Below are 26,594 nucleotides of genomic sequence, written 5' to 3'. Positions count from 1 at the left end.
AGCATTTAAAATAATAAATATATATATATATATATATATACACAGATACATATACGCCACACTACAATGAATTAAACAGCCTGATGCCACATGGAATAGTGGAATTTCTTAATCTATTGGTTCTTGCATTCACGAGCGACAGCTGGAAATTTTTCCACAGGAGACGACTCGTTCTCTCACCCTTATTGAGAGGAAGAAGGTCATGTAAAGGATGCAGTGTTTTACAGTGGCCTGCTCATGCCGTTTCTGTAGATCTGGAAGATGTAGAGGAATCTTTGAAATTGGTCAGGATTTTGATGGTTCTTTTCTGAACCCTCCATAGCTGCTTCCTGTTTGTCTGTGCAGCCCTCCAGCAGAACACTCCCAAACTCTAGGAATGGGCTAATGAGGGTGTTATACACATCAACAAGATCTTCAACAGGAACCCCATTTCTTGCCAAAACAATGAGGAAATGCAACTGCTTTTTCACTGCCTTTTCGATATGAGAAACTCCACTAAGTTGATTGTCCAGATAAAAGCCCAGATTTTTTGTCTTAGTTACAACAGGGACATCCTGTCCAGCAGTGATTAAAGGAGGGAGTTGGGGAGGATCTTTAGAGAAACACACTCTCATCTCAACTGACTTCTTGCCTTTGAGGACCATATTATTTGCTGCACCCCGCTCCTGGAGCTGCTTAGTTTTGCTTTCCATTGAGGTGTAACTGCCAAAATTGGACATTTTAATGACACGAGACAACCCTATGTCATCAGCACAGTCTATATCAAGTGCATGCTCAAACAAAGCTTGTGGACAGGTAAGGTGAGATGACTCCTCCTTGTAGAACACCATGATGAGATGGTTTTCCATGTGTTGTTTCACCACAACTCTGTCTTCTCCCTACCATATACCCATGAGTCCAAGTAAAAAGCTGAGGACACAGGTCTAGTGTAGCCAGATTCTGCATTAACTTTGCGTGGTCGACTCGGTCAAAGGCTTTTGACATATCAGTCAGCAAAATACGGACTGTTGGCGGACAAGAGTCTGTCTAGAAAAAACAAGTATTGACATCTTTGACAAGTGAGTTATTTGTGCCATTGCCAGGTAAGTATACATACTCATTCTCACATTCCTGTAAAACTGTTGGCATAAGCTTTTTGAGCACAAACTTATCCCGTACCTTTCCAAGACATGAGGTTAAGGAGATTGGCTTCCAGTCACTTAACTCTGAGGGATTTGAGACCTTTGGGAGAGGGCTGATGTTGGCAGCCTTCCACATGGTAGGTACAATGCCCTGTTCATAGGAGTGGTTTATTAGATGTGTGATGACTGGAGCCAAGTCATCTGCACATTGCTTTGGGAGCCAAGGAGGGATACCATCAGGGCCAATAGCTTTCTTGGGATTCAGTCTAAGCAGTTGCTGTCTCATTTGACCAATGCTACACAACTCTACTAAACTGACTGGATTATGGGGTGGATAGCCTATATAGGTAGTGTTACTGGACAAGGCTTCAGAAAAGAAGCTGTTAAAGGCCTTTGCCAGGTATGAGTTTTCTATATTTCTCACTCTGACGGTGGCCCCTGGTGTCTTTGATAGTCCCAACTCCTCATTAATGTAGTCCCGTCAGTGCTTTGGGTTCTTCTTTTTAAGATTTTGAATTTTTACGTAGTAGTTCTTCTTTGCTTGATGGATGAGTCTGTGTACCTTATTTCTAGCTCTCCTACACTTCTCAGTATTTCTGCATCTTTTAAAGATCCTCTGTCACCTCCTATTGGCCAATTTGAGTTTCTCTGTCATCCATGGTTCATCTTGAAGATGAACTCTTTTTTTCTGCAAAGGCCGGCAGACATCAAGGGCAACTTGAATACACACATTAGAGACAGCTACCCTCTGATCAATCCCATCTGCTTCATAAACAGTTGACCAGTCTGTCATGGCCAAGCAACAAGAAAGGGCAGCATTCCTATCTTTCGTGAAAATTCTGCATATTTTATTATTTGTGGCCTTGGTAATAGGCCCAACGGAAGGTGTAATCTGAATCATGTTGTGATTACTTGAACCAAGAGGTAGCAACACAATAGGAGGACAGTAGTTACTGCTCAAGTTTTTCCTGATCAAATCAAGAACGGCATTGCCACCAGTCTTATTTTTGACAACTTGTTTGAAGTGAGAATGAGAATTGACGAAACACTTAATGGGCAAAGATTAAAGTCTCCACACAAAATAATGCCTGCCTGAGGTGGCTTTAGCTTGATGTTATCTATAGCACTTAAAACGGTAGTTGATGAGTCCAAGTTGTGTTTCCTTATCGTTAGCCCATGGTGGATGGTACAGCAGACCAACTACAATAATGGAGATGGCTCTTGGTAGGACACTGTTGGATCCACATACATTCCACCTTGTCATTTTCAAGGTCTAGCAGTCTCTTTCCATTAATCTTTTCGGTGTACATTGCCACACCTACTCCTTTCAGGTTCAGGCCAGGATTCCTATCTTTCCTGAAAATCTGAAAGCCCTCAGTGGAAATTGACTCATCTGGAATATTACCATGGGCCCATGTTTCTGTGAAGCATCCAGTTTCAGACTTGTTATATCCTAACATGATTTCGAATTCATCTTTTTTATTTACCAAAAATCTTGAATTGCACAGAGGAGCAGAAACACTACAAATAGCTTTTGTATCCCCTTTCGATGTTATCTTAATCAGTTCTATGTCTGAAGGATGTTGTCAAGCGTTTTCTTCTCCTCACAGATCGGCGGCCTACTACCGTAGGAATGGGCCTTTGTTGACCTTGGCCTCCCCTGGATCCTCTTGTCTGATGATGTATTTTCAAAATCTTGTTTTCCAGTAGCGTTGATTTGATTTCATCTTTTAAAGGAAGCCTTCTTGAGATATTTCTTGAGATATCCTACTGAATATCTGAAACTCCTTGCATACTCCATTGTTGTATCCAAAGGCATGCTCAGAATTTAAGACAACCATCAAGAAAATACAACTAAACTAATATAAACAATATACAAGAAACATAACTAGCCTATTTCTTAAAAAGTATTGCAAGTTTGAAACAAGTTTGAAAGCTTGAAACATGATATTATCTGTATGTTTCAAAATCTACAAACAAAGACAAACAGGGAGCAGCCTTTGCGCTGGTTATTGGGCCCCTCATAAAGATACAGTTGTACACTCATGACAAGACAGTGATCCTAAGCATACCTCAGAATTCACCATGAACTATAAGACTCTGTCAGTAGACTATGACTTATGACATGAACTACAGGTCTCAGTGCTCGTTACTTAACTGCTAATGTACTCTCTAAATCTCAAACAGATCTGGAAAGCATGAGGGAAAATGAAATAATGCTTTCAGTACTTTATTTAGAAAGAAAATGACAATCACAGTAAACATAATTGTCAGATACAGACAGTTATGAAACAGTTCAAAAACTGCTGAAATAAATTAGTAAATAAAGTGTAAATGTTACAGGGCATTGTAAGTGTAAATGGAGTTCAGTGGTCGTATTACAGAAACTTCTTATCTTTTGTTTTTAAAGTTCAGATCTGACAGGTCAAGATGAGATTTTTCACAAATTCATATTACAGAAGCAAATCTTAATTTTGGAATCTTACAGCATCTTGTCTCCAGTTAGGAAATCTTAAACAACTCAATTGAAGTCGACAGTCAGCTGTCATGTCTGTTTCCTAGCAACCGATCGTACACACACAGCTGAAGCATTAACAGGCAGTCAAAATAATCAAGTTAGTTAGTCAGACAGCTGCTGTTACTGATGTAAAAAAGGTCAAACAAAACTGAAGTGTGATAAACTGTAAGTTGTGAATACTGTGAGAGCGCCACCTGCTGTTTATCAGACCGTCGCCACTCCCCAGTTTCAGTCTCCATTTCCCAAACGCTTTAGCCGAGCGTGCTAACGTTATTCCTCCTAATAAACCGACACACATTCAGCTGTCTCCTCATTATTCACCATGTCTCTGCTCAAGTTAACGCTGACATTATGTATAGTCTGCTGAGATTAAGCAGTTCTCTGTTCTGACTAAAGAAAACAAACTTTGCGAGTGTAGCGACAAACCTTTAGCTTTCCTCCCTCTTTCACCATGTCTTAAGAGCAAGTGGTATGAGCAAGCGACAAAACCAAAACACATTAAAACTGACAAAGCTGTGTACACCAGCTGAGCGGCAGAGCGCAATCTGGTGCGTCGTTTTGGACACACAAAAAAGCTTCTTTATTTGACAACTCACATCTCTCTGCCGTTCTACCAAATATATGAGGAGAAACTCGTCCATGAAGTGGAGAAAAAGAGGGATCTCTTCAACCCTTCCAGTAAATATGATAACAATTTATTTACAGAGCGCTGAAAGTTGGGGGTAAATGAATACCGTTTGTTTTGTGATTGGTGAAGGGTACTTGCTAGCTGCCTGAGTTAGCAAATAAATCCAAGTTGCCCAACACAATAGCATAGCAGTGGAACTTCCCCGTTTTAGCTGAAGTCTCAAGCTCTTCTCTAATAGGTCTGTTTGCATTTAGACTTGATGCGCACATTTGACTTTATTATAGACCCAAAGGCTTTCCTATACTACATTTGAATTCTCGCTTGCTGTTGTTTTTACGTTCCTCTGCTGCACTTGAATAACTTCTGACTTCACTTCAATTTCCCTCTCAACGTTCAGAAAATCATACTAAAGAACTTCCTCTCTAAAAGTAGATGTGCATTTCATACCAGTCTGTCTTCACACAGTTGTGTAATCATGTAACAAGATGGAGTAGTCCATTGAAATTAACAGATCAACAGAATTTTCATGGGGCTCTTGGCTCATGGGGGTCCTAGGCAGCTGCCTACCTTTGTCTATTGCAAAGACCACACCTGTATATACTTCCAAGAGGTACAGTGAATAGTGTAGTGTAGCGGGTTCAATGTCTGCCCTCCACGCTGCAGACTGAGTTCAATTCCCTGGGCAGGCACCCTCCACTATACCAGTAAGAGTCCTTGGGCAAGACTCCTAGACTACCATCATCTATTTCTATCTCTTTTGCCCTGAAAAAGAGCATATTGACTAACCCCAGATTACATGAGTAAACAGTACTTAAATCTAATCAGTATTTCGGTTCAGTAGGGATGCTTGATCAAAGTTAGCAGATTTTGAACATCCAAACACGCAGTCTGCAACTGGTCTAGAATTGAGATCAGCTGATTGGTTGATTGGTTCACCCCTTATAATGGGAATATCATTTGTTAATAATGAGTTTTCCATCCACTAGTTTTTTGCGAATTTTGAAAATGCAACCAAAAAAAACCTGAATGTAAAAAGCCTAAAATTCTAAACACTAAAAACACCCAAATATCGCAAAAAACAGCTAGGACAAGTTCAAATGTTAGAATATCGATAAACCCGAAATATGAGAAAGAGTGAAGGGTTTTTTGAATAAATGATTATGTATCAAGCCGTAAGTGAGAGTTGACTGGTCCTACAGGTGGTCGGATCATGGCGTGTATCTTTTTGTAGGGTGCTTCCGACATTCTGAAACGCCTGATCAAAGCTGGTTTGAAAAATGGCTCTGCACAATATGCTGAACTGTCTGGTGCGTTTGCGTTCCCAGATGCAAGGTGGACATCGTTGGAGTAGCACAGAGATTTCAGCCCTCAATAGGTGGACCGTTATTGAGCTGCAAACAGCGCAGCCATAAAAAGATAGAAGTGGCTGCAAAGATAATTTTGCTTAAAGAAAAAAACAAATTGAATCTCTCCACCTTGCTTGTTTTAATGTAGCCCGTAATCATGGTAGTCTACGTCATCTAAAATTTCTTTGCATAACTGTAGATGATGGAATCATGACTTATTTTTGCATTTTTTTAAGCCGAAATTTTAAATGCGCATATCATTTGCAAAACGTTTGAATGGAAACCAGGCCAATGTCTGCCTTCAGCTGCAGTAGCAGCTTTACACATTGAACTTAGTTGGTAATATTTTAAGAATAGAGTCATCTTCATCAGCATAGAAAAGTGGAAAGACTTTTTCAGTGAATCTGCGTTTCACAGTGTGTAAGTGTGTGTTAGTGAGAGAATCAGTGAATGACAGTTTTCCTTTGTTCCAGTCCAGCTGCACTGTGATCCTCCGGAGTTTGTGTTGTATTGGGAGGGGAGTGGGTTTTTCTGTTAAAGCACCTGCTACGTATACACCTTGGTACAACAGCATCCCCCACATTCCACTCCTGGAGTCTACGTTTCCTTTCCTACTAGCAGACTCTATGATCACACCCAGACCCCAGAATTTACTGTCTCCAACTTCAACATCCCAGCAGTGCAGCCCTGAGTTAAAGCCCACCGATCCCAGGACAAAACGCAGATAATCAAATCTCTCTGGATTATCAGGAAGCTGCTGTCTCTCATCCCCAAGTGTCACAGTGGTCAGTTCATCAGACAGGATGAGTATAGGATGAGCAGTGTTGGGGTCCAGAGTTACAGGAGCTATAGAAAAACATATTGTTTGATTATGCATTTATACAATATATACAGCAACATTCAACTAATACAAGAAGTAAACACAACATCTGCAGAAAGCTGTTAAAAATTCTGCAAGTGCACAAAAATAAAACAGCAGTAATTGTGGCAAATGCTTTCTGTAGCCAGCTATGCCTGTTTTAGGAATTTGCACCCAGATTTCCTTGCAGAATTCTTTTAGTTCTGCAATATTCTTGCATGTACTTTGTGTTTAAGATCTACCCACATATTTTAATGATGTTCACATCAGACTACTGTGAGGGCCATTCCAAGAACTTCAGCTTGAGTTTACTGAAGTAGTTCATGCTTGAGACCAGTGTCCTGTTGTAGAAGCCAGACTCTTTACAGCTTCGATTTTTACTGACTGACTGTGTCACATCAGAATTTGCTGATATTTAGTAGAATCCATTCTTCCATCTATCTGTGGCAAGGTTTCCTGAGGCTGCCACAAAACCCCGAAGCATAACAGTTCCACCCCATGCTTAACAGTTGGCTCGGTATTCTTTTCATCAGATTTCAGATCATTGTCCTGTTGCTTAACTCAACTGCACTTGAGCTTTAGGTCAAGAACTGACGGGCGGACATTCTCCTTCAGGATTTTCTGATAGAGAGCAGAATGATGATTGTATTAACTATTATCGTCCAGGTCCTGCAGAAGCAAAGCAGCCCCAGACCATCACACTACCACCACCATGTTTGAACTGTTGGTATGATGTTCTTATGGTGGAATGCGGTGTTAGCTGTACGCTGGATGTGACGGGACCCATGTCTTCCAAAAAGTTTCATCTTTGACTCATCAGTCCACAGAATATTATCCCAAAAGCGTTTTTTGGCAAATGTGAGCATTTGTATTCATTTTGGTCAGCAATGGTTTGCACGTTGCAACTCTCCCATGAATGCCATTTTTGCCCAGTGTCTTGTTTATTGTGAAATCGTGTACATTGACCTTAGGGGCATGAGGCCTGCAGTTTTTTGGATGTTCATCTGAATCTTTCTTCATCGTTCATCATGTTCTTTTGTGACCTCCTGGATGACTCATCAGTGCACTCTTGGTGAAATTTGGGTAGGCCGGCCACTCCTGGGAAGGTTAACAAGTGTTCCAAGTTTTCTCCATTTGTGGATAATGGCTCTCACTTTGGTGTTTCAGTATTTGTGTATTTGTAGAACATGGCATTATGTACTGCTTTTTGAGACCTTCTAGCTGCTTCACATTGCCAGACAGGTTCTATTAAGGTATGTTTAGATTCAACAGGTCTGGCAGTGATCATGCCTGTGTGTGTCTGGTAAAATTGAGCCCAATAGTCAATTGAATTTGACTAACTGGTTGATTTAGTAGCTAATATTTTGTCTAATAATTTTGTCTAATACTAAAAGTAGTTTGATGGTCTGGAACATTTAAGGGTGACAAAGATGCAAAAAAAAGAAATTGTGAAGGAGCAAATACTTTTTTTCACAGCTCTCTATCTATCTATCTATCTATCTATCCATCTATCTATCTAATGGCTCAGATTGAGGAAAGGGGCTCCTCTGAGCGTGTTTTACATTGTTTGTATGTTGTGTTATCTGGCGTATTTGCAACATATTGGTAAAACCAACAGTTTAGTAAGAATTCCATCTGGTGTATTACCCACCACTCCTGCCTTTCCATGAACTACTGGTGCTACAGATTTTGCCATTCAGCTGCTTGTTAACCCACGTTGCCAGCATGTTGTTAAGTTCCTTGTGTGCTGATGAGTGCATTTGCATTAGAAATAGCTTTTTAGCTTTTGTTACCCTCATTGCCAATGCTGATACTGTGTTCAAGTGTCAGTTTTGGTACCAATACCTATACATTGTCAGTATCGGTGCAACACTAGCATATACACACACAGATTACAGAAACTTGAACTAAGATGAGTCAGCTAGTAGTTTCAGTCGCCAGGATTACTACAATCACTGCTGTAAAATCAGCAGCTCTTTCTTGAGGTACATTACTGTTTTCTAGTTAGTCCCAATCACATATGGTGTGACTGAAAAGGGGAGCCATTGAAACCAATTAGATTCCATTAAACTTAATTCAGTTAACAGCATGGGCAAAAGAAAGAGGGAAACAAAACAAGAAAGCAAAAACTTACTGAAAAAGGGAGAACTTACAGAACTGAACAATGTCCTTCATCTTTTGCCAGGCTTTGTACTTTACGTTGCTCAGGTGTTTTGCCACATGAAGCAGCTGTACTGAAGGCTTCTCTGGATACTGCAGTTTGCACTGGGCTCTGAGAGAACATTCAGGCCTTAGTTCTGCTGACACTTTGGGTTTAGACTCACAGAAACCAAAAAGATAGACACATCACTCACCTTTCCAGTGTGGCCTTGTAGTTCTGTAAAACAATGAGAGGAAACTCAGTGAATGCATCTTTTTAAAATCAGTTTCCTCAGTGCAAATACTGAATAAACTATGCTTACTCTTATGAGTGAGATGTCTTTAGCTCCCATCTGTTCCTCTACGGCTCTGATTGTGTCTGAAAGTGCTTCTATCTCTCTGCTCATCTTCTCAATCTTCTCCTTCATCATCTGACTCTTCTGCTGCTCTTCCTCCCTCAGAGCTGCTATCCTGGCTGCCTCTTCATCTCGTAGAAACTGGTGGAGCTTCTCAAACTCCTCCTTAATCTGCCTCTCTGTGTCCTGGGCCTGATTCTGGAAATAGAGAGTAACTCAAATGAAGATGACTGTTTGTGGAATGATGTTCAGCATCATGATCTCTGTAGTTCTTCATTCTTACCTTTATATGTTCTGCAGTCTCATCCCAGTTCTGTTTACATTCTTGAAAGTTCTTCTGTTTCTCCTTTAGGGACTTAAGTGCAGCACTAAGTTCAGTCTGAAACAAATAAATATGGTTGCAATAATAATAATAATATTATAATAATTATAATAATAATAAATAGTAAGTAATGATAATTATTAGCATCCTTGGTAAAGATTTCAAAAGTTCCTGAACGAGCAAGAAGCTGACTTTAGCTTTGCGAATTTTTAGTCTTCGACAGTTTCTCTTTAGATTAAACATATCAGGAAACCAGCTGAGTGTATATAAACGCAAATAAAAAAACATCTACAGTGGCGCTACGGACCATGACGACCTGGCACGCTCCTCTGCCGGGATGTGTGCGTGTTTAGCTGTTTGCCACTTTAGCTTTTAGTTTATTGTTAGCGAGCTGTTCCAACATCTCCAGCTAATATGGCTTATGTAGCATTTTGTTTGTAGTTGTGTGTTTGCTTCTCCAACAGTTCTGGACACATCCTCGATTTTCAATCTTGGCAGCTATGACAAAGATAAAGTGACACACATTTCTGAAATGAGCTGAAGTGATACGACTGCCTGTATTTTTGAGGTTAGTAACTGTCTGTAAGACAATAGCGGAACTTGTTTTACCAGCGTTTACATACTTCTCTTGTGAAAAGGATCTGTTAGGAGTATGAGGAGTTACACTGCCCCATACAAGAGCTGAAGCTGTATGATGACAGATTCTAAAGGTATTTGAGGCTCTGCTTCTGCTTGTTGCTCCTTTCATTAGTGAGGGAAGCTAATAGTTCATGGTTCTTTGTGGGCATGACTAGGATTCACCTAGATAAATTAAAAAAAAAAAAGTTATCTAGAGTCCTGTAAGGTACTGACATCATTCCCAGCCTTTCAGCTACAGCCCACCGTATAATTTCTTTCACCACCGCATTTTTATAGTGAGTGTGTTGCTTGTTGTAGCTATAACTGTTGTGCTCTGCTACAAGCCACTCGGACATCTTGATGCATGTTTGTTTGAGCTGCACCCATGAAAACAGAGCTCTGATTGGTTGTCTTTTGGTTGTTTTTTAATGCATCCATACAACACAGAAATTGAGCAGGCTCCAGTTTTAAAAGTTACCGTGTCGCAGTCTGTCACGGTTTAGGACACCGTGTGAAAGACGGTATTAATATAGTTGTGTTCATTATCAAAACTTGACATCCGATTTTCCCTCTGTAAAAGTCGGACTCTGTGTGAAGAGGCCTTTAATCTGTGCAATATCCTGTATTTGTCAACATAAAAACAATGTCTCAAGTCTGAAATCCATATGTGTCCTAACAAGTCTTCAACCTTTGGAGGAAATAACAGCCCTAAAATGTCACAGATTCTCCACATTCACGTCTAGAAACACCAGCATAGACCAACATTTCTTGTCGCCAGGAAAACCAGCACATGTTGTGTTTTGAGAGATTTTTTTGAGAGATAAGCGATTTGATTCCATTCTGTGAAACAGTTTGTCATTTGAATGGAATGCTGGTGATTTTACCTGGTTTAACTGGTTAACAAATGCATCCAGTTAAGGAAGTATGTGGTAACATCAGTCTCACGCAACTTATTTCCAAACCAACTAGACCAAACCTGTAGGACCTCACTTAGTCTACCTTGATACGTTTAAATTTATCTGACAGAAGTGACAAATTCACTGCTTCTATGCAGCCTACTGAATGGTATGGCTCGATTACACTGTAAATGAGCATCACCCTCGATGTGCCCTGAGCTTAATAAAGGTTGTAACTTAACATTTTGTCAGTTTACCTACAAGTGTACTTACACTGTACCAATTTTTCATATTTTTGGGTGAATTATTTTTTATATTTAGTTCAACTTGTGGCCATTTCTCTTAATATGGGATGCATGTATCAGCTGGTTGCATCCAGACATTGTGTTGCACGCTATGTCAAAACAACATTTCCGGTTTTGTATACCCGTAATGTAAAAATGCGAAGATGAGCTGGTCAGGTTCACCTGCAGGGCCTCCAAGGTAAAATCGATGCAATGGCCTTCTACACTCTAGATCTGGCCTTGCAACCTTCCAGTAGATAAAATTAAAATACAACCCCATTTCCCAAAATGTTGGGACGCTGTGCAAAATGTAAATAAAAACAAAATGCAATGATGTGCAAATCATTTAAACCCTATATTCCATTGAAAATGCTTCAAAGACCACATATCCAATTTTGAAACTGAGAAATTATATTGTTTTTTGAAAAAATATATATGCCCATTTTGAATGATGCCAGCAACATGTTCCAAAAAAGTTGGGACGGGGGCAACAAAAGGCTGGTTAAGCTTGTGTAATGCTTAAAAAAAAAAACACGTGGTGGTTAATTGGCAACGGGTCAATAACATGATTGGGTATAAAAAGTGTCCCAGAGAGGCTGAGCCTTTCAGAAGTAAAGATGAGGAGGGGTTCACCACTCTGTGAAAGACATCAAATAGTGCAACAATTCAAGAATAATGTTTCTCAGCATACAATAACAAAGAAGATTTGCTTTTCATCATCTACGGTACATAATATCATTAAAAGATTCAGAGAATCTGGAGAAAACTCTGTATGTAAGGGACAAGGCCAAAAACCAGTATTAGCTGGCCGTGATCTTTGGGCCCTCAGGCGGCACTGCATTAAAACCAGACCTGATTCTGTAGAGGAAATCACTGCATGGGCTCAGAAACACTTCTGAAAAACACTGTCTGTGAAAACAGTTCATTACTGCACCCACAAATGCTAATTAAAACTCTTAAACGCAAAGGCGAAACCAAATAAAAACGAGATCCAGAAACGCTGCCACCTTCTCTGGGCCTGAATTAATTTAAATGGACTGAGGGGAAGTGGAAACGTGTCCTGTGGTCCGACGAATCAACATTTGAAAGTCTTTTTGGAAATCATGGACACTGTGTTCTCCGGGATAAAGAGCACTCAGCTTGTTGTCAGTGCACAGTTCAAAAACCAGTATTCATGATGGTGTAGGGGGGCATTAGTGCACATGGTATGGGTGACTGGCACATCTGTGAAGGCACCATTAATGCTGAACGATATATACATGTTTTGGCAACATATGCTGCCATCCAGATGACGTCTTTTTCAGGGAAGGCCTTGATTATTTCAGCAAGACAATGCCAAACCACATTCTGCATGTATTACAGCAGCAATTCTCCATATTAAAAGAGTCTGGGTGCTAAACTGACCTGCCTGCTGTCCAGACCTGTCACCACTGAAAACATTTGGTGCATTATGAAATGAAAAATACAACAAATGAGACCCTGAACTGTTGAGCAGCTGAAATCCTATATCAAACAAGAACAGGAAAACATTACACTTTCAAAACTACAGCAGTGTCTCCTCAGTTCCCAAACGCTGACAGAGTGTTGTTAAAAGAAGAGCTGATGAAACACAGTGGTAAACAGGCTCCCATCCCAACTTTTTTGGAAGGTGTTGTTGGCATCAAATTCAAAATGGGCAAATATTTTTCAAAAAAATAAATTTCTCAGTTTCAATATTTGATATGTTGTCTTTGTACTATTTTTAATTACATTTAGGGTTTGAATGATTTGCACATCATTGGATTTTGTTTTTATGTACATTCTGCACAGCATCCCAACTTTTTTGGAAATGGGATTGTAAAAACAGTGGCAGTGAAATATAAATATACTTTTATCTGTAAAAATGTTACAAAGACAAGTTGTGTAATGTTTTACCTTATTAATATTATTTTTAATTAATGTGTTTTTGTTAATTGATGCCTGTAAGATGTTCAAAAAACATCTTAATCAGGTGATGTACTCAGGCTTAGATATAAAAGAAGCATCCAGGAAAGGTTGAATCGTTTAGGAAAAGGCTGAAAACCACAACTGAATGCCTGTGATTTTCAAGCCCTGGGACGGAACTGCAATAAAAACTGGCACGGTCCTGTGATGGAACGTGCCAGTTCACCACATGGGCTCATGTGCTTGTGTGAAGGAACGGTTAAGTTTAAACCACAGTGTATGGAATGTTGCCTGGTAGCAGTCATAAAGATGGCATATCTCTATGGACTGATCCTCACACTTATTAAGCCTGCCATACAGCAGAAGCTACAATACAAAAAGGAGAAGAAATGCGGTTCTTTGTTTGGGCCTCCCAGTTTGAACTGCCTGCTGTCCAGACCTGCCTCCCTTTCAAAATGCATCTAATTAAGCTTGAAATATGACAACAAAGGCCCTGTATGGTTATATTTAAAGACTTGTATAACAGAAGAATGGCAAAGGATTCTTCTTTCAAAAGTGGCTCAGTGTTTGTCTTTAGACTCTGAATGTTTATTAAGTGTTTTTAAAAGGAGAGGTGATGTAACACAGTGGTGAACATGCTCATTTTTGCAGGCTTCAAACTTGAAATGAGCATATATTTACAACAAACAGTTAAGATCATAAGGTGAAATACAAAATCTTGTGTTTTTGTGCTGTTTTCAATGTATTACAGGCCAATCATAATTTACTAATCACTGCTTTCTGTTTTAATTAGCATTTCACATGCTGTCACTGCTTTTTTAGTTTTGAGGTTGTACATCCTATCTCATCTGAGTATCCTCCTTTGCTTTATTCAATGTAAAGTTCAGAGCAACAACCTGTCACCCCACCTACCTTAAAGTTAACTGCTTTCTCCTGAAGGTTACAGAATCTGTGGCCGCTGTGTGTCTTTGAACAACAGTCCACACACAGAGGCTGTTGATCATCCAGACAGAAGAGTGTGAGTTCCTTACTGTGTAGACCACAGAGTGTCTCATCCTTTTCTGAAGCTTTTGGACTTTCCTCCTGTACAAAAGCCTCACACAGGTTCTTCAGAGTCAAGTTTGGTAGAGGATGCTCCATTGAAGACTTTCTCTTGCAAACTGGACATTCTTTGGATCCTTTGGTCTCCCAGAACTTCTCCAGACAGGATTTACACACACTGTGACTACAGCTTAGAATAACAGGATCCCTGAAGATGTCAGAGCACACAGGACAGGAGAGGTCCTGCTCTGGGAAAGCTCTGAAAGACATTTTCTACCTGACTGGCAGTATGGATTGTTTTCTTGTGTAGAGATGCTTTTTGGAGTAGCAGAAAGCTGTGTGTGCTTGTGTGAAGGATCAGTTAGCTACATTTTAAACCACAGTGTATGGAATGTTGCCTGGTAGCATTCATAAAGATGGCATATCTCTATGGACTGATCTTCATACTTTAAATGCCTGCTGTACAGCAGAAACTACTGTAGCAGAGGGAGAACAAATGAAGTTCTTTTCTGCAGCAACACTGTAGGCTTTATGCAGAAATATTAATGACTGTCAAACGTTTGTGATTATTCACATTTTCTGTAAAATGACAGCATGGAAAGTTCCAGCAACTAATACAGGAGCTGAAGCTGCATAATGAACAATTCAAAGGTACTTTTGTATGTCAGTGGGGGAATTTGAGGCTTTGTAGAACAAAGTAAAGTAAGCGCATTCATCATGTCCTCTTTCTGATAAATGCTGTGTTCTGTCATATTTTATGTAACCTCTGCATTTTTATGGTCAGCGTGTTGCTTGTCATATAAGCTTTTGTGCTCTGCTACAAGCAAGATGAGCTATTCTGCAATTATCATCATGCACATTTGTTTGGGCTACAACCATGACAATGAAGCTTTGATTGGTGAGCCTGATTTTAATGTATCCATACAATGTAAAAATGTAGGTAGATCTTATGACGCTGTTGCTGAAAATCACAAGATTCCGCTCTTTGATCTCCTTGGAACATTCCAGCTCCTCCCCCTCTATCCCTAACACTTGCTGCTTGTTTTGTTGGTTTGTTTTTGGTTTCGTTCCTGGCAGTTTTCATGTAATTGTTTCCAAGCATTCCTTGTTAGTTCTTCTGATTTTTTTACCTGCTTTTGTTTGTTGATGACTGGTTGATGGATTTGCCTGCATTTTGCCCGTATGCTTATCTGGTGATCCCTGCCCCTCAAAATTCCAGTCAGTATTTATCTGACTTATTCGATTTTTTTTTTTAAATAATGACCATTTTTGTTGATTGGTTCATTAGATGGTGGACTAATACTGTAGTAAAAGTTAAAGAATAATATTACTGAATTGATAACTTGGCTAATTTGGGGAATTTTGGGAAAGATCCGACTGATTGGAGAGTTAAGCCAACTGATCAGACTCACTGAAAAGAGACAGTCACACCGTCCAACACTAGAACCAAAAAAGTGAAAACTGAAACCTTTCTAGACTGAACCCATGCCCAAGAAAAAACAAGAAAAGCAGTATCAGTTTGCCTCGCACATCCAGGAATGATACAAAGAGCGTCATCCCACAGTACTGTTCAACTGCCGAGAATTCCATCGCTTCATGGCAGATGGAGCAGCTGTTTCTGCTGACAGAGGAGTTTACAAATGTAAGTTATTTCTTGAATTCTGCATTTGCTATTTTGACTGATTGCCATATTTGTGTAACATATGTTACATATTTGTGTTTATAGATTGCTAGAAATGGTTCCTGTGGTTAAATTTAGGTAGGCTGTTTGTCTAACATGGCCTGACAGGCTGCGTTTGTGTCTCATTGGCCCAGTCCCATTTCACCCCTTGCCCCTACCACTCAGCCCTTAGCCCTCTGTTTTGCGTGTTCACGTCTAGGGTTAGGGTGTCCCAATTTTTGTTGAGATAGAGGGGTAGGGCGAAGTGTTAGGGCTACATGTCCCTCCAAATGGAGATTTTTCAGAGGCACACTCCAAATGGAGTGTTATCAGAAAAAAGGAAAAACCGGCAAGATGGCTGAACATGAGACCCAAGAAACCCATAAATGTGAGAATTTTCTCCATTAAAAAATTACAATAACTATTGTATTATCTTAGTTTAATGTTTCAATGTATTATGGTCGTTTTCTTCATAACAAGCATAAAAAAGCTCTAATAGCATGCTAATGTTTCGGTAGCTATCTAGCTAACTTCCCGTTCCATCTTAAATAGTCAAGCGGTTCTGATGCCTGAAGCGCCAGAATGTAACTGCTGCACCATTTAAAGTGGAACCGGAAAACTCGAACAAGAAGCTGGTGAATATCTGACTTCAGCTTCATATTACCAAAGAATTAGTGGTGGGTGATAATAAATAATTGTCTTAAACCCCCTCTAAATGTAACTAAAGCCCAGCAGTGAGGAGCTGAACTTTACCCTCTTCTGCTGTCACTGAAGATGGGCTGGGTCGCCTACAGAGCAGCGCTAGTAGCTGTTAATGAAGCAGTGTTTTATTTTTTTTTTTAATTTGAGGGTTGTGCCATTTCGTAGGGCAAGATTTCAACCACTACCACTTGTAACTCAGTTCAAAGGGGTTAGGGTGACACTCGAAAACAAGGGGTAGGGGTAAAAAGAAGAAATGGGATTGGGCCATTAAGTGAAGCGGATGTTAGTTAGCTTATCTAGTGTGCTAGCTGTGTAAACAAGCTGGCTGTTCAGTACAAGAGAAAGCCTAGTTTAAAATACTGGCTGTTCACTGTTTTGTAGCACTTTTAGTCTATAAATAGTTTATCGGTTTGATTCTTTATTCAGAGATTTTTTCTGTCATCAGGGAATAATGTTACAGAAGCGGAGAGGTGCTGTCTGAGGGGCTGGGGAAGAGGAGCTGTTATGGGGAGAAAACTGCACTGAACTTTTGGAGGCATCTCACTTTTCCAGCACATGGAAAACTGCAGACTGATGTTCTCCCTGATAGATGAAAAATACTTTAACTTACTGGATGATGTGGAAACTCTGAAATATGTTTTTCATGTTTTTTTTTTTAATAAATACTGCAAATACTCATTTTTAGCTGCTCTGTTTGTCTTGTATTGCTATGCTTTTCACAGTCACGTCAGTGTTAGGTGAATGTTTGACGGCTAAATTTCAGATTAGTAGCACATAAATCAGATGAGAATGCATGAAATAAAATGCGTATTAGCCAGCTTAGCTGATTGTGTGTGGTCCTTTGTTTTTGAATGCATTTTATACAAAATTACAAGTAGTTTTATCCGTTGTGTGTTAGAAATAAAGCTGGTTCTTAAGGTGAATGAGAACAGTGAGTGAATTGAAAAGATTCAGAAGCTAGTAGTAGTAGTAGTAGTAGAAGCTAAAGAGTGACTGTAAGCCATATCAAGTACAGTGCAGCGAAAGTTATGATGTATGATGCTTTTGTAGTCTCAGAAAGGTACTAAACTGTCACTGCGGCAGTACCCCTCTTGTCACTGGGGTGGAACCCTCAAGGCTCCATCTCAGTACCTTTAGTCAGGGAACATAACTGAACCATAATCCACTGAAATGATATGTTCTAAGCTGTACTGACTCCACACACCCCGTCTCGTCTCCAGGACTTTTATTTTACTGTTCTGTTTTAAAACATTCGGTTATGAAAAGGTACAAAAACGAACTTTTCATCTGGAAAAACTTATTTAAGGTTCACAATCAGACCTTAAAACCACTGTTGTACCTTTGAGGAAACATTTACATTGTTTGAACACAGACCCCTTATTTCTAACAGTGTAGAGTGTCCTGAATGCAATACCTACTAAAGTTTCTTTTAAACCTGTTGAAATGCTGCCCAAAGAGCAAGGTGCCTTTGAAGGCAGTGACTAGTTCAGCAGAATCGAAGGCACTAGATATTTCATAAAATGACACACAAACTTGAACCCTGCTATGTAACAATGCCCAAAACATGTCATAACAGATTTTGTTTAATTATATAACAGTGTATGTCATCATTGTTGGTAACTTGCTGTAATGACAGCTTATGCTATTTTTTTGCTGTGTATTGTAGTTCGTTGTAATGACATCAAACGCTACAGCGTCTGTCATGACAATTCAAAGTATTGTGTTGTGTCATTAAGAAGACCACGTCTCCATGTTTGTCGGTGAGCTATAACTCTGACTGTGCTTTGATGGAGATTGTCTCATCACTGTCGCTGCAGATACAGCCCTGTAGGTGGATAAGCCTGCATATATCCCTTCACAATGAATGGATTTAAATATATTTTGAGCCAAAACTTTATCACAAACCTAATACAAAACAATGTCTCAGGCATCAGGCACCACAGGCATAACAGCATATGACATCTGCCATGACATGTTTATGGCATGGTAATGTCAGTGTTGTGTAGGGTTCATAAATGTTCCCCATTTATGTTTTATATGTATATAAGTATTACACAATATATTCACTTCACAGGTCATCAACAGTATAAAGGAGATGAGGCAGCAGAATTTGTGATGCAGATTTATTCATACAGTACATTGGTTTATATCGCCCTTCATTTGAGCACATATTCAGACATTTAATTGTATACTGAAATGAAAATGTCAAAAATTTTAATCAAAAATTTTTGGAAAAAGAAAATACATATGGACGATTACTGATAAGCACAGAGCTACTCATCATTTCACTCAACCTCGACTGAGCCCTCCTCCTCAGAGCTCCCGCAGTTTGGGGAATTCTCATCTGGCAGATGGTTCTGAGGGTTCTTTTCAAAATGAACAGGGAGGCATTTTCTTCCAATCTCATCACAAGCAAGAATGATGTGTTTGGTCACATTGGTAACACTCCTGACTTTACAGTTTCCGTTCCAGCGCACCTCAGTGAAATTGAAAGCCTTGTTGCTGATGCACAGGTTTGTGCCCTTTTTGAAGAGTTTGCCCCCAGATGATGAACAAACTTCTTCCACTTGCTTTCCCACACTCTTGTCCAGAAAACTCTTTATGCCACTTTTATTATTGCAGACTTTAATGTGGTTAATGTATGTAGTCCACAGTTTAAGGTCAGTTCCATATCTCCTAAGCGTGGCCAAGTGGTGCTTATTGAACCTGTCGTTCATGGAACTGTTATATGAAGGCATGCAGGGTGCAGGGTTGGGCTTGTAGAGAATGAGCTCGGAGTCTGGGTCTGGTGTAGGCATGAGTCCAGGTTTGGGTTCCAGCTGTAGTTTTGCTGCACACAGGTGGAAGATGAGAACAGTGAGCATTGTCCATTTTGGAGACATCTGGAAAAGAAAGACAGAGTTGCAACTTCTTTTGTTGTTATTGGCAGCAGTTTAGTCTAAAGTAGTGATTATATTTTTTTACTTCTCTTGCATAAAGTGGACCTGATAATTAAATTCAAAAACAACTTTGGGGGTCCTTTTGAGTATGTTACCTTGAGGCAACATATGAGTGTTATATGGACAGGGTTGGGATGTAACAGAATAGAAAAATTGGGAATAAATATTCAGAAATAGGTCAAGGTCTGTAACTCAAGTACATAGAAATTAAATAAGCTTTTCATTACATTCTATAAATACTCTACTGACAAAATGTTTAAGAATCTCAAAGACTGCGTTTTGAGCATCAGAACATTCAGCAAGAAAAGACAAACTGCTTGTTTTACTCAAGAGGCAAACAGAAATTGTTACTGTAGTTTAGCGTTACAATTAGGATTCATATCGTATAAACAGCAAAATGAAACTCGGTTTACTCACAGGGACAAAGAAAATATACATAAATTTGTCATTACAGTGTCATGGCATTGCCACAGGCTTCATAAAGATGTTATAAGCACAAATATCATAGTCATTTCACTAAAGGGCCTGAGAACAAATACATTTCTGTCATAACAGAGCATCATTATCAGAACCTTCACAATAGAACTTCAGTACAGTAGATTTTCAGTTCAGCGTTAACACCTTTGTTTGATTTTGCAGGCTCACTTGTCTAGTTGTGTAACATAATTACCATCATGTGTTTGACGTAGCATAAATACACTGAGCTACAAGTCAGCTGTCAGTACATCACCCCAGAGAGTGTTCTGACACCTAAGATCAGCAAAATGCTGTCACTTGACACAGGCTTGAAGCAGCCTATTTGACAACTGCCACTTATTGAAATAAGCCTTTATAAATGTTTATGTAGGTTTATGCAGGAAAAGCTGTATTTGACCTACAGAAAAAAGTTACAGAAAAATCCTGTTTTCCTTATTACACTCGGTATCTTTTTTTTCCATGGTTGCACAATGTTGCCTCAAGGCAACATACTTAAAAGGACCCCAGCACACAATATTTTATAAAAATTGTTTTTGATTTTAATAATCAGGTTCACTTTATGCAAGAAAATCTAGATATTTGGAAATGGATGTCTAGCCACTAACATTGCAAGTTAAATAGTAAATGATTTAGACTTCCTAAATAAACAAAAGCACAAAAAAGTTCTAAAGCAATAAATCCTTATGAAATGAACAACTAAGAAATGTGCAGAGGTCTGGCTACATAAGTGACACTTCACATGCTACTGGTTGTAACCATTCAACTGTTCCACCGTGTTGCTTATAGGCAACAAATGTATTTAACCAATTTCTTATAACATAAAAATCAGTTATATGATACTGAATGCTGCAAAGATGAACTTCACACACACCGACAGATGTTAATAATATTTTTGGATAGATGACAAATAATGAAAAATAGTATTTGTTTCTGTTTGGTACAGAAATGTCTTATTCACAAGCTGCACCAAGCCAGATAGAGGCTTAAAAATGCCCACCAGGAGATTTTGTGACTAAGTACAATCATTAGATTAGCTTATTCAAACTCAGTTTTAACCAATTTTTGGCATGGCTGTTAAGTAGATATAATGTAGTTATTAAGGGAGGAAATTAGGTTTGTTACCTTGAGGCAACATTAAGCAATAGAAAGGTAAATTACTGTTTCCAAATATTTAAAAGAGATAAAGTATAAAAACAGTATGAGATGAATAAAGATACATTACCATGCTGGCACACAAATTCTGACTTCTTGGTGATGTCTTGAAGTTATCAGGATGCTCTGCACTGAGCCATCCATATACATGTGTGAATGTGTGCAAGAATGTGGCTAAGCTGACCACAGTTTCACGAAGACCACAGCTTTTGAAAAAAAATTGTGTTTTGTAATACTTGATTAAAATACAAATTTAAAATATACAGTATACTGAAACACAATGGCCTTCATAAATTTTGGCACCCCTGGTAAACATGGGCAACATGGGCTGTAAAAAGCATTCTTTATTGCTTGTCCTTTTGATCTTTCAAATCTAATTTTATTTGAAGTACATCAATTAAAAGAAACAAATGAAATCTTATTATTAAATAAATCATTTTCTCAATTCTATGTGTGCCACAGTTGTTGGCACCCCTAGAAATTCTTATACGTAAATCTAACTGAACTGTATTTATATCTAACTATATTTCCATTCATATTTTATATTTTAAAGTTTATCTGAATGATTAGGAACACTTAAATGGTTAGCCATGAATTCCTGATTCACAGGGGTGTAAATATAAGGTGACACACAGGCCAAATTCTCTCATTTATCCATCGCTATGAGAAAGACCAAAGAATACAGCAATGATGTGCCACAAAAGGTTGTTGAGCTGCACTAATTAGGAAATGGCTACAAGAAATAAGCTAAGCAGTTGAAAATGTCCATTTCCACCATCAGGGCTGTAATTAAGAACCTTAAAATAACTATAGATGTTAAGAATCTGCTGGGAAGAGGACGTGTGACTATATGAGTAGGATGGTTCGAATGGACAAAGAATCTCCAAGGAACACAGCAGGTGAATTGCAGACATTAGTGAGGTCTTGAGGTCAGAATGTCTCCCAAGCCACCACCAATATAACTTGTATAGGAGGGTTGCCAGAATAAAGCCTCTGCTGTCAAGGACCAACAGACTCAATACTTCTAAAACTTTAAGTGGGACTGTGTTCTGTGGTCAGATGAGGCCAAAATAGAGCTTTTTGATGACAAACACCAGAGGTGAGTTTGGCGTGGACACAAAGATAGCCATGCAGAAAAGTGCATCCTCACTGTGAAGTGTGGTGGTGGATCTATGATGTTGTAGGGCTGTTTTTCTTCCAAAGGCCCTGGATGCATGGTATCACAGACTCCATCAAGTGCTAACAGAAATGAAATCAAAACCTGCCTGCCTCAGCCAGGAAGCTTAAACTGGGCCAAGTTTGGATCTCCCAGCAGGACAATGATCCAAAACATTCTGTAAAAATTCAACACAACATGGTTTACTGACCAAGGAATCAAGGTTTTGCCGTGGCCACCCCAGACCCCTGACCTAAACCCCTTAGAAAACCTGTGGGATGAGTTGAAGAGGAGAGTCCACAGCATGGACCGAGGAGTCTTTTTATTGTCTTAAGATCTGACAGATTCGTATTACATAAGCAAATTTTATTTTAAGAATCTTATCTCAAAGCATCTTATCTCAACTTAAGAAATCTTAATTGACTCAATCGAAGTCAACAATTAACTGTCATGTCTGTTACCTAGCAACCGACCATAAGCTGAAACGCAAACATGTAAAGTAACATTATTCAAGCTAGATAGCCAAACAGCTAACATTAACATTATCTACCGTTACTGATGTACAAAAAAGTCAAACAAAATGAAGACACGATAAACTGTAAGTTGTGAATACTGTGAGAGCGCCCCCTGCTGTTTATCAGAGCGATGCCACTCTCCAGTTTCAGTTTCACTCCGAAACGCTTTAGCTGAGCGCGCTAATGCTACTCCTCCTAATAAACAGACACACGTTCAGCTCCGTCTCCTCATTATTCACCACCTTCACTGTAATAATTCATCATCAACATTAACACACAAAGGTGATCAGAGGGGCGGTGGAGATCGAGTCTGCAGCGTCTGGGGCTTTTAAACACTATTAGAAAAAACCCTCAAAAGTCAAAGCACAGTTTTCAGTGTAGATAAATGGAGCGTCATTATGCTGGTAGTGAACTGTGCTGCCTGTTACTGCATAAAACAATAGAAACAGATGGTTAAAACAATTAAGGCAGCTCTGGGGTTTATTCTAAAGTTAGGACAGGATTTAGGAGGTTTAGTCTAGTTAGGATGTTTGTGTGATGCTGTTTTCTTATCTGGAGTTAATGATGAGATTATGAAGTTAGGAACTGTTATTCTGTAATAGCTACTGTGCTAAATTCAGTCCGTACTGAAGTTGTCATGGTGACCAAACAGATAAGATTTTAGCCTTACAAAGTTTCTGTAATACGGCCCCTGGAGAGGTTCTGTACGGAGGAATGGTCTCAGCTCCTTTGCCATGTGTTCTCCAGTGTCATTAAGCATTATAGGAGAAGACTCAGCTGTTATCTTTGCAAAGGGAGGCTGCACAAAGGATTAAATGATGGGGTGCTAACAATTGGTCTGTGGGAAAAAGAGGCCTGTGAAAAGCTGTTAAGTGCTGAAAAAAATCTGTGAACCTTGTGGTTAAATCATTGAGGCTTAGTTAAACCACTAGATGTGGGTCATAAGTGAAAGAAACTCTAATCAGTTTCACGATAAAGATCAGAATTGTAATGGGTGGATAATGATGAACAAAAAGCTAATTAAATCTTATTAAGGCACCGTCTGAAGAGCACTCAGATTTACTGATGATTTGATACATGGATATTTAATACATGCAACCTACAAAACTCTGCTACAGATGAAAATGTAAACTTTGTTTCCAATACCTCCCCACGATTCACTGAGAGGGGCAAGATTGGAAATGTGACAACAGACTAAAGGCCTAATTATAACATTATCTAAAAAAGTCTGCTAAATGAATACAAATACGTTTAATTCAGTACATACGCACTGGATACTTCACCTTGTAGATGTAAAGTCAGAGACGATAGCTCATCTGCTGCTGCACAGTTTGTGTTGGTCATCCTCTAGTCCTTCATCAGTGGTCACAGGACGCTGCCCACAGGACACTGTTGGCTGGATATTTTTGGTTGGTGGACTATTCTCAGTCCAGCAGCAACACTGAGGTGTTTAAAAACTCCAGCAGCACTGCTGTGTCTGATCCACTCAGACCAGCACAACACACACTAACACACCACCACCACGTCAGTGTTACTGCAGTTTTGTTCTGAATGTTTACAGGGGGATATGGGGTTCTCTGATTGTTTACTTTGGGGATCTTAGTTGTAACAGAGTTAAACTACCCATAGGGTAAATCTGGTTTGATTGGCTGTATAAGTTCACAGATGACATTACTATAGGAATAAGAGACAATGACCAAAAGCACATTCTCTTGTATGACTGTGACACTGAACAGGCACCCACTGCAGTGTCTACAGGTCTACAACAAGAATCTGGCTGTCTCTCTGTAGATTTTATGCTCCTTATTGTTTTTAGGTACCATCAGTCGTCAGTAGAGGTGGGACATCTTTTCGTGCACTGGCTGGAAAACACTTAACATCAGTGAGCAAGTGGAAGTCATGACACAGTTACATTACAGTCATTCTGACTCTGAAATGACTTTCTACTTCCAGCATGCCTTCAAATTTAAACTGTAAGCCATTCTCTAAAGCAGGATGCCCAATCCTGGCCCTGCAGATCTAGAAACCCTGGAGAGTTTCTTGCTCTGCTGGGCTGACAGCTTTGAATTACCTTGGTTTTCACATTGACTTGACGCCTGACCAAGAGTGCTTCTCTCATTTCCTGCTCACCGCCATGGACTGCAGGTGGTGCAACAGCAGAACTTGCAATTGTACTCACTGTTCTGGAGACATTTTCCCTGTATGTGTTGGTTAACGACACACTGTGCACTCAAAGTCTATGTCTCTGAATGATGTGAATGAATTTTACTGTTCACTTCAGCTGAGTAAGCATGTTGCTACAGGTTTTTAAGAAATATATACATAATTGCCCTTCGATTTTCCATGTTTATGGACCTTTAAGGTTAAGGGGGCAGTCGTGGGCTGGAGGTTAGGCAACCAGCATTGTGACCGGAAGGTTGCTGGTTCGATCCTCTGAGCCGACAGTACGTGACTGAAGTGCCCCTGAGCAAGACACCCAACCCCCAACTGCCCCCCCCGGGCGCCAAGAATATGGCTGCCCACTGTGCCGGGCAAGGGTGCTCACTGCCCCCTAGTGTTCACCAGTGTGTATGTGGTGTTTCACTGCATTTTTTCTCGCTGGTTTAATTATTATTCTTTAAATGCCTCTTATACTGTAGACACTACAGTAATATGGGGGAAAATGCAGTCCAGTGTTTGGGCCTTTTCTCCATTGTGTTCTCCAGTGTCATTAAGCATTATAGGAGAAGACTCAGAGCTGTTATCTTTGCAAAGGGAGGCTGCACAAAGGATTAAATGATGGGGTGCTAACAATTGGTCTGTGGGAAAAAGAAACTTGTGAAAAGGTGTTAAGTGCTGAAAAAAACTGAGAACCTTGTGGTTAGATCATGGAGGCTTAGTCAAACCACTAGATGTGGGTCATAAGTGAAAAACACTCTAATCACTTTCATGATATAGATCAGAATTGTAATGGATGGATAATGATGGACGGGAAGCTAAGTAAAGCTTATTAAGGCACCGTCTGAAGAGCACTCAGATTTACTGATGATTTGATACATGGATATTTAATACATGCAACCTACAAAACTCTGCTACAGATGAATTGTAAGCTTTGTTTCTCTATAATTCAGCTGAAAGGGGTGAGATTGGAAATGTGACAACAGACTAAAGGCCTAGTTATAACAATCTGTGAAAAAGTCTGCTAAATTAATACAAATACATGTAATTCAGTATATACGCACTGGATACTTCATTAAGACCACCTCCTTATATCTACACTCACTGTCCATTTTATCAGCTTCTCTGACCATATAGGCTCACTTTGTAGTTCTACAGTTACAGACTGTAGTCCATCTGTTTCTCTGATACTTTGTTAGCCCCCTTTTACCCTGTTCTTCAGTGGTCAGGACCCCCATGGACCCTCACAGAGCAGGTACTCTTTGGGTGGTGGGTCATTCTCAGCACTGCAGTAACACTGACGTGGTGGTCTTGTGTTAGTGTGTGTTGTGCTGGTACAAGTGGATCAGACACAGCAGCGCTGCTGGAGTTTTTAAACACTGTGTCCACTCACTGTCCACTCTATTAGATGCCCTGGTCGTGCAGATCTAGAAACCCTGGAGAGTTCAGATGCAGCACACCTGTCCCTGAAGGCCTTCATGATCTGGATCAGGTGTGCTAGATTTAGTGGTGGAACTCTGCAGGGTGGTAGATCTCCAGGACCAGGATACCATGAGTTTGAACTCTGACAGGCACCATGGGGGCCTGAAGAACAACATTTTGTTCCAGTGCATAGAAGTCTTTATAGAAAGACCATAAAGACTGCTCGAACCTGACTTGACTTTAGCAACAAATTAAATTCATCTGCAGCCAACCCGAGATCTTTAGACTATAAACTAAAATCGACTGCCTTATTTTTTTAGACCTAGCCGTAATTTTGCACTCCGTTACATAATTCAGTGCACA

The 26,594-nt window shown here is 39.7% G+C and overlaps 1 protein-coding gene across 1 annotated transcript; it reads right to left on the bottom strand.

Annotated features, from left to right (window-relative positions):
• Positions 1-5,932: 5,932 nt before the first annotated feature.
• Positions 5,933-14,321, bottom strand: LOC118814718 (tripartite motif-containing protein 35-like). Its single transcript, XM_036580451.1, has 6 exons — positions 13,923-14,321; positions 9,251-9,346; positions 8,935-9,165; positions 8,827-8,849; positions 8,626-8,744; positions 5,933-6,459 (listed from the first exon to the last, which is right to left on the bottom strand). The coding sequence occupies exons 1-6, from the start codon at positions 14,319-14,321 to the stop codon at positions 5,933-5,935; spliced, it is 1,395 nt and encodes a 464-aa protein (XP_036436344.1).
• Between the last annotated feature and the right edge of the window lie 12,273 nt (positions 14,322-26,594).

The sequence above is a fragment of the Colossoma macropomum genome, unplaced genomic scaffold, assembly GCF_904425465.1.
Source record: "Colossoma macropomum unplaced genomic scaffold, Colossoma_macropomum, whole genome shotgun sequence".
Lineage (NCBI taxonomy): Eukaryota > Metazoa > Chordata > Actinopteri > Characiformes > Serrasalmidae > Colossoma > Colossoma macropomum.
Note: the sequence above shows the minus strand (reverse complement) of the source record. Positions and strands in the feature narration are given on the sequence as shown.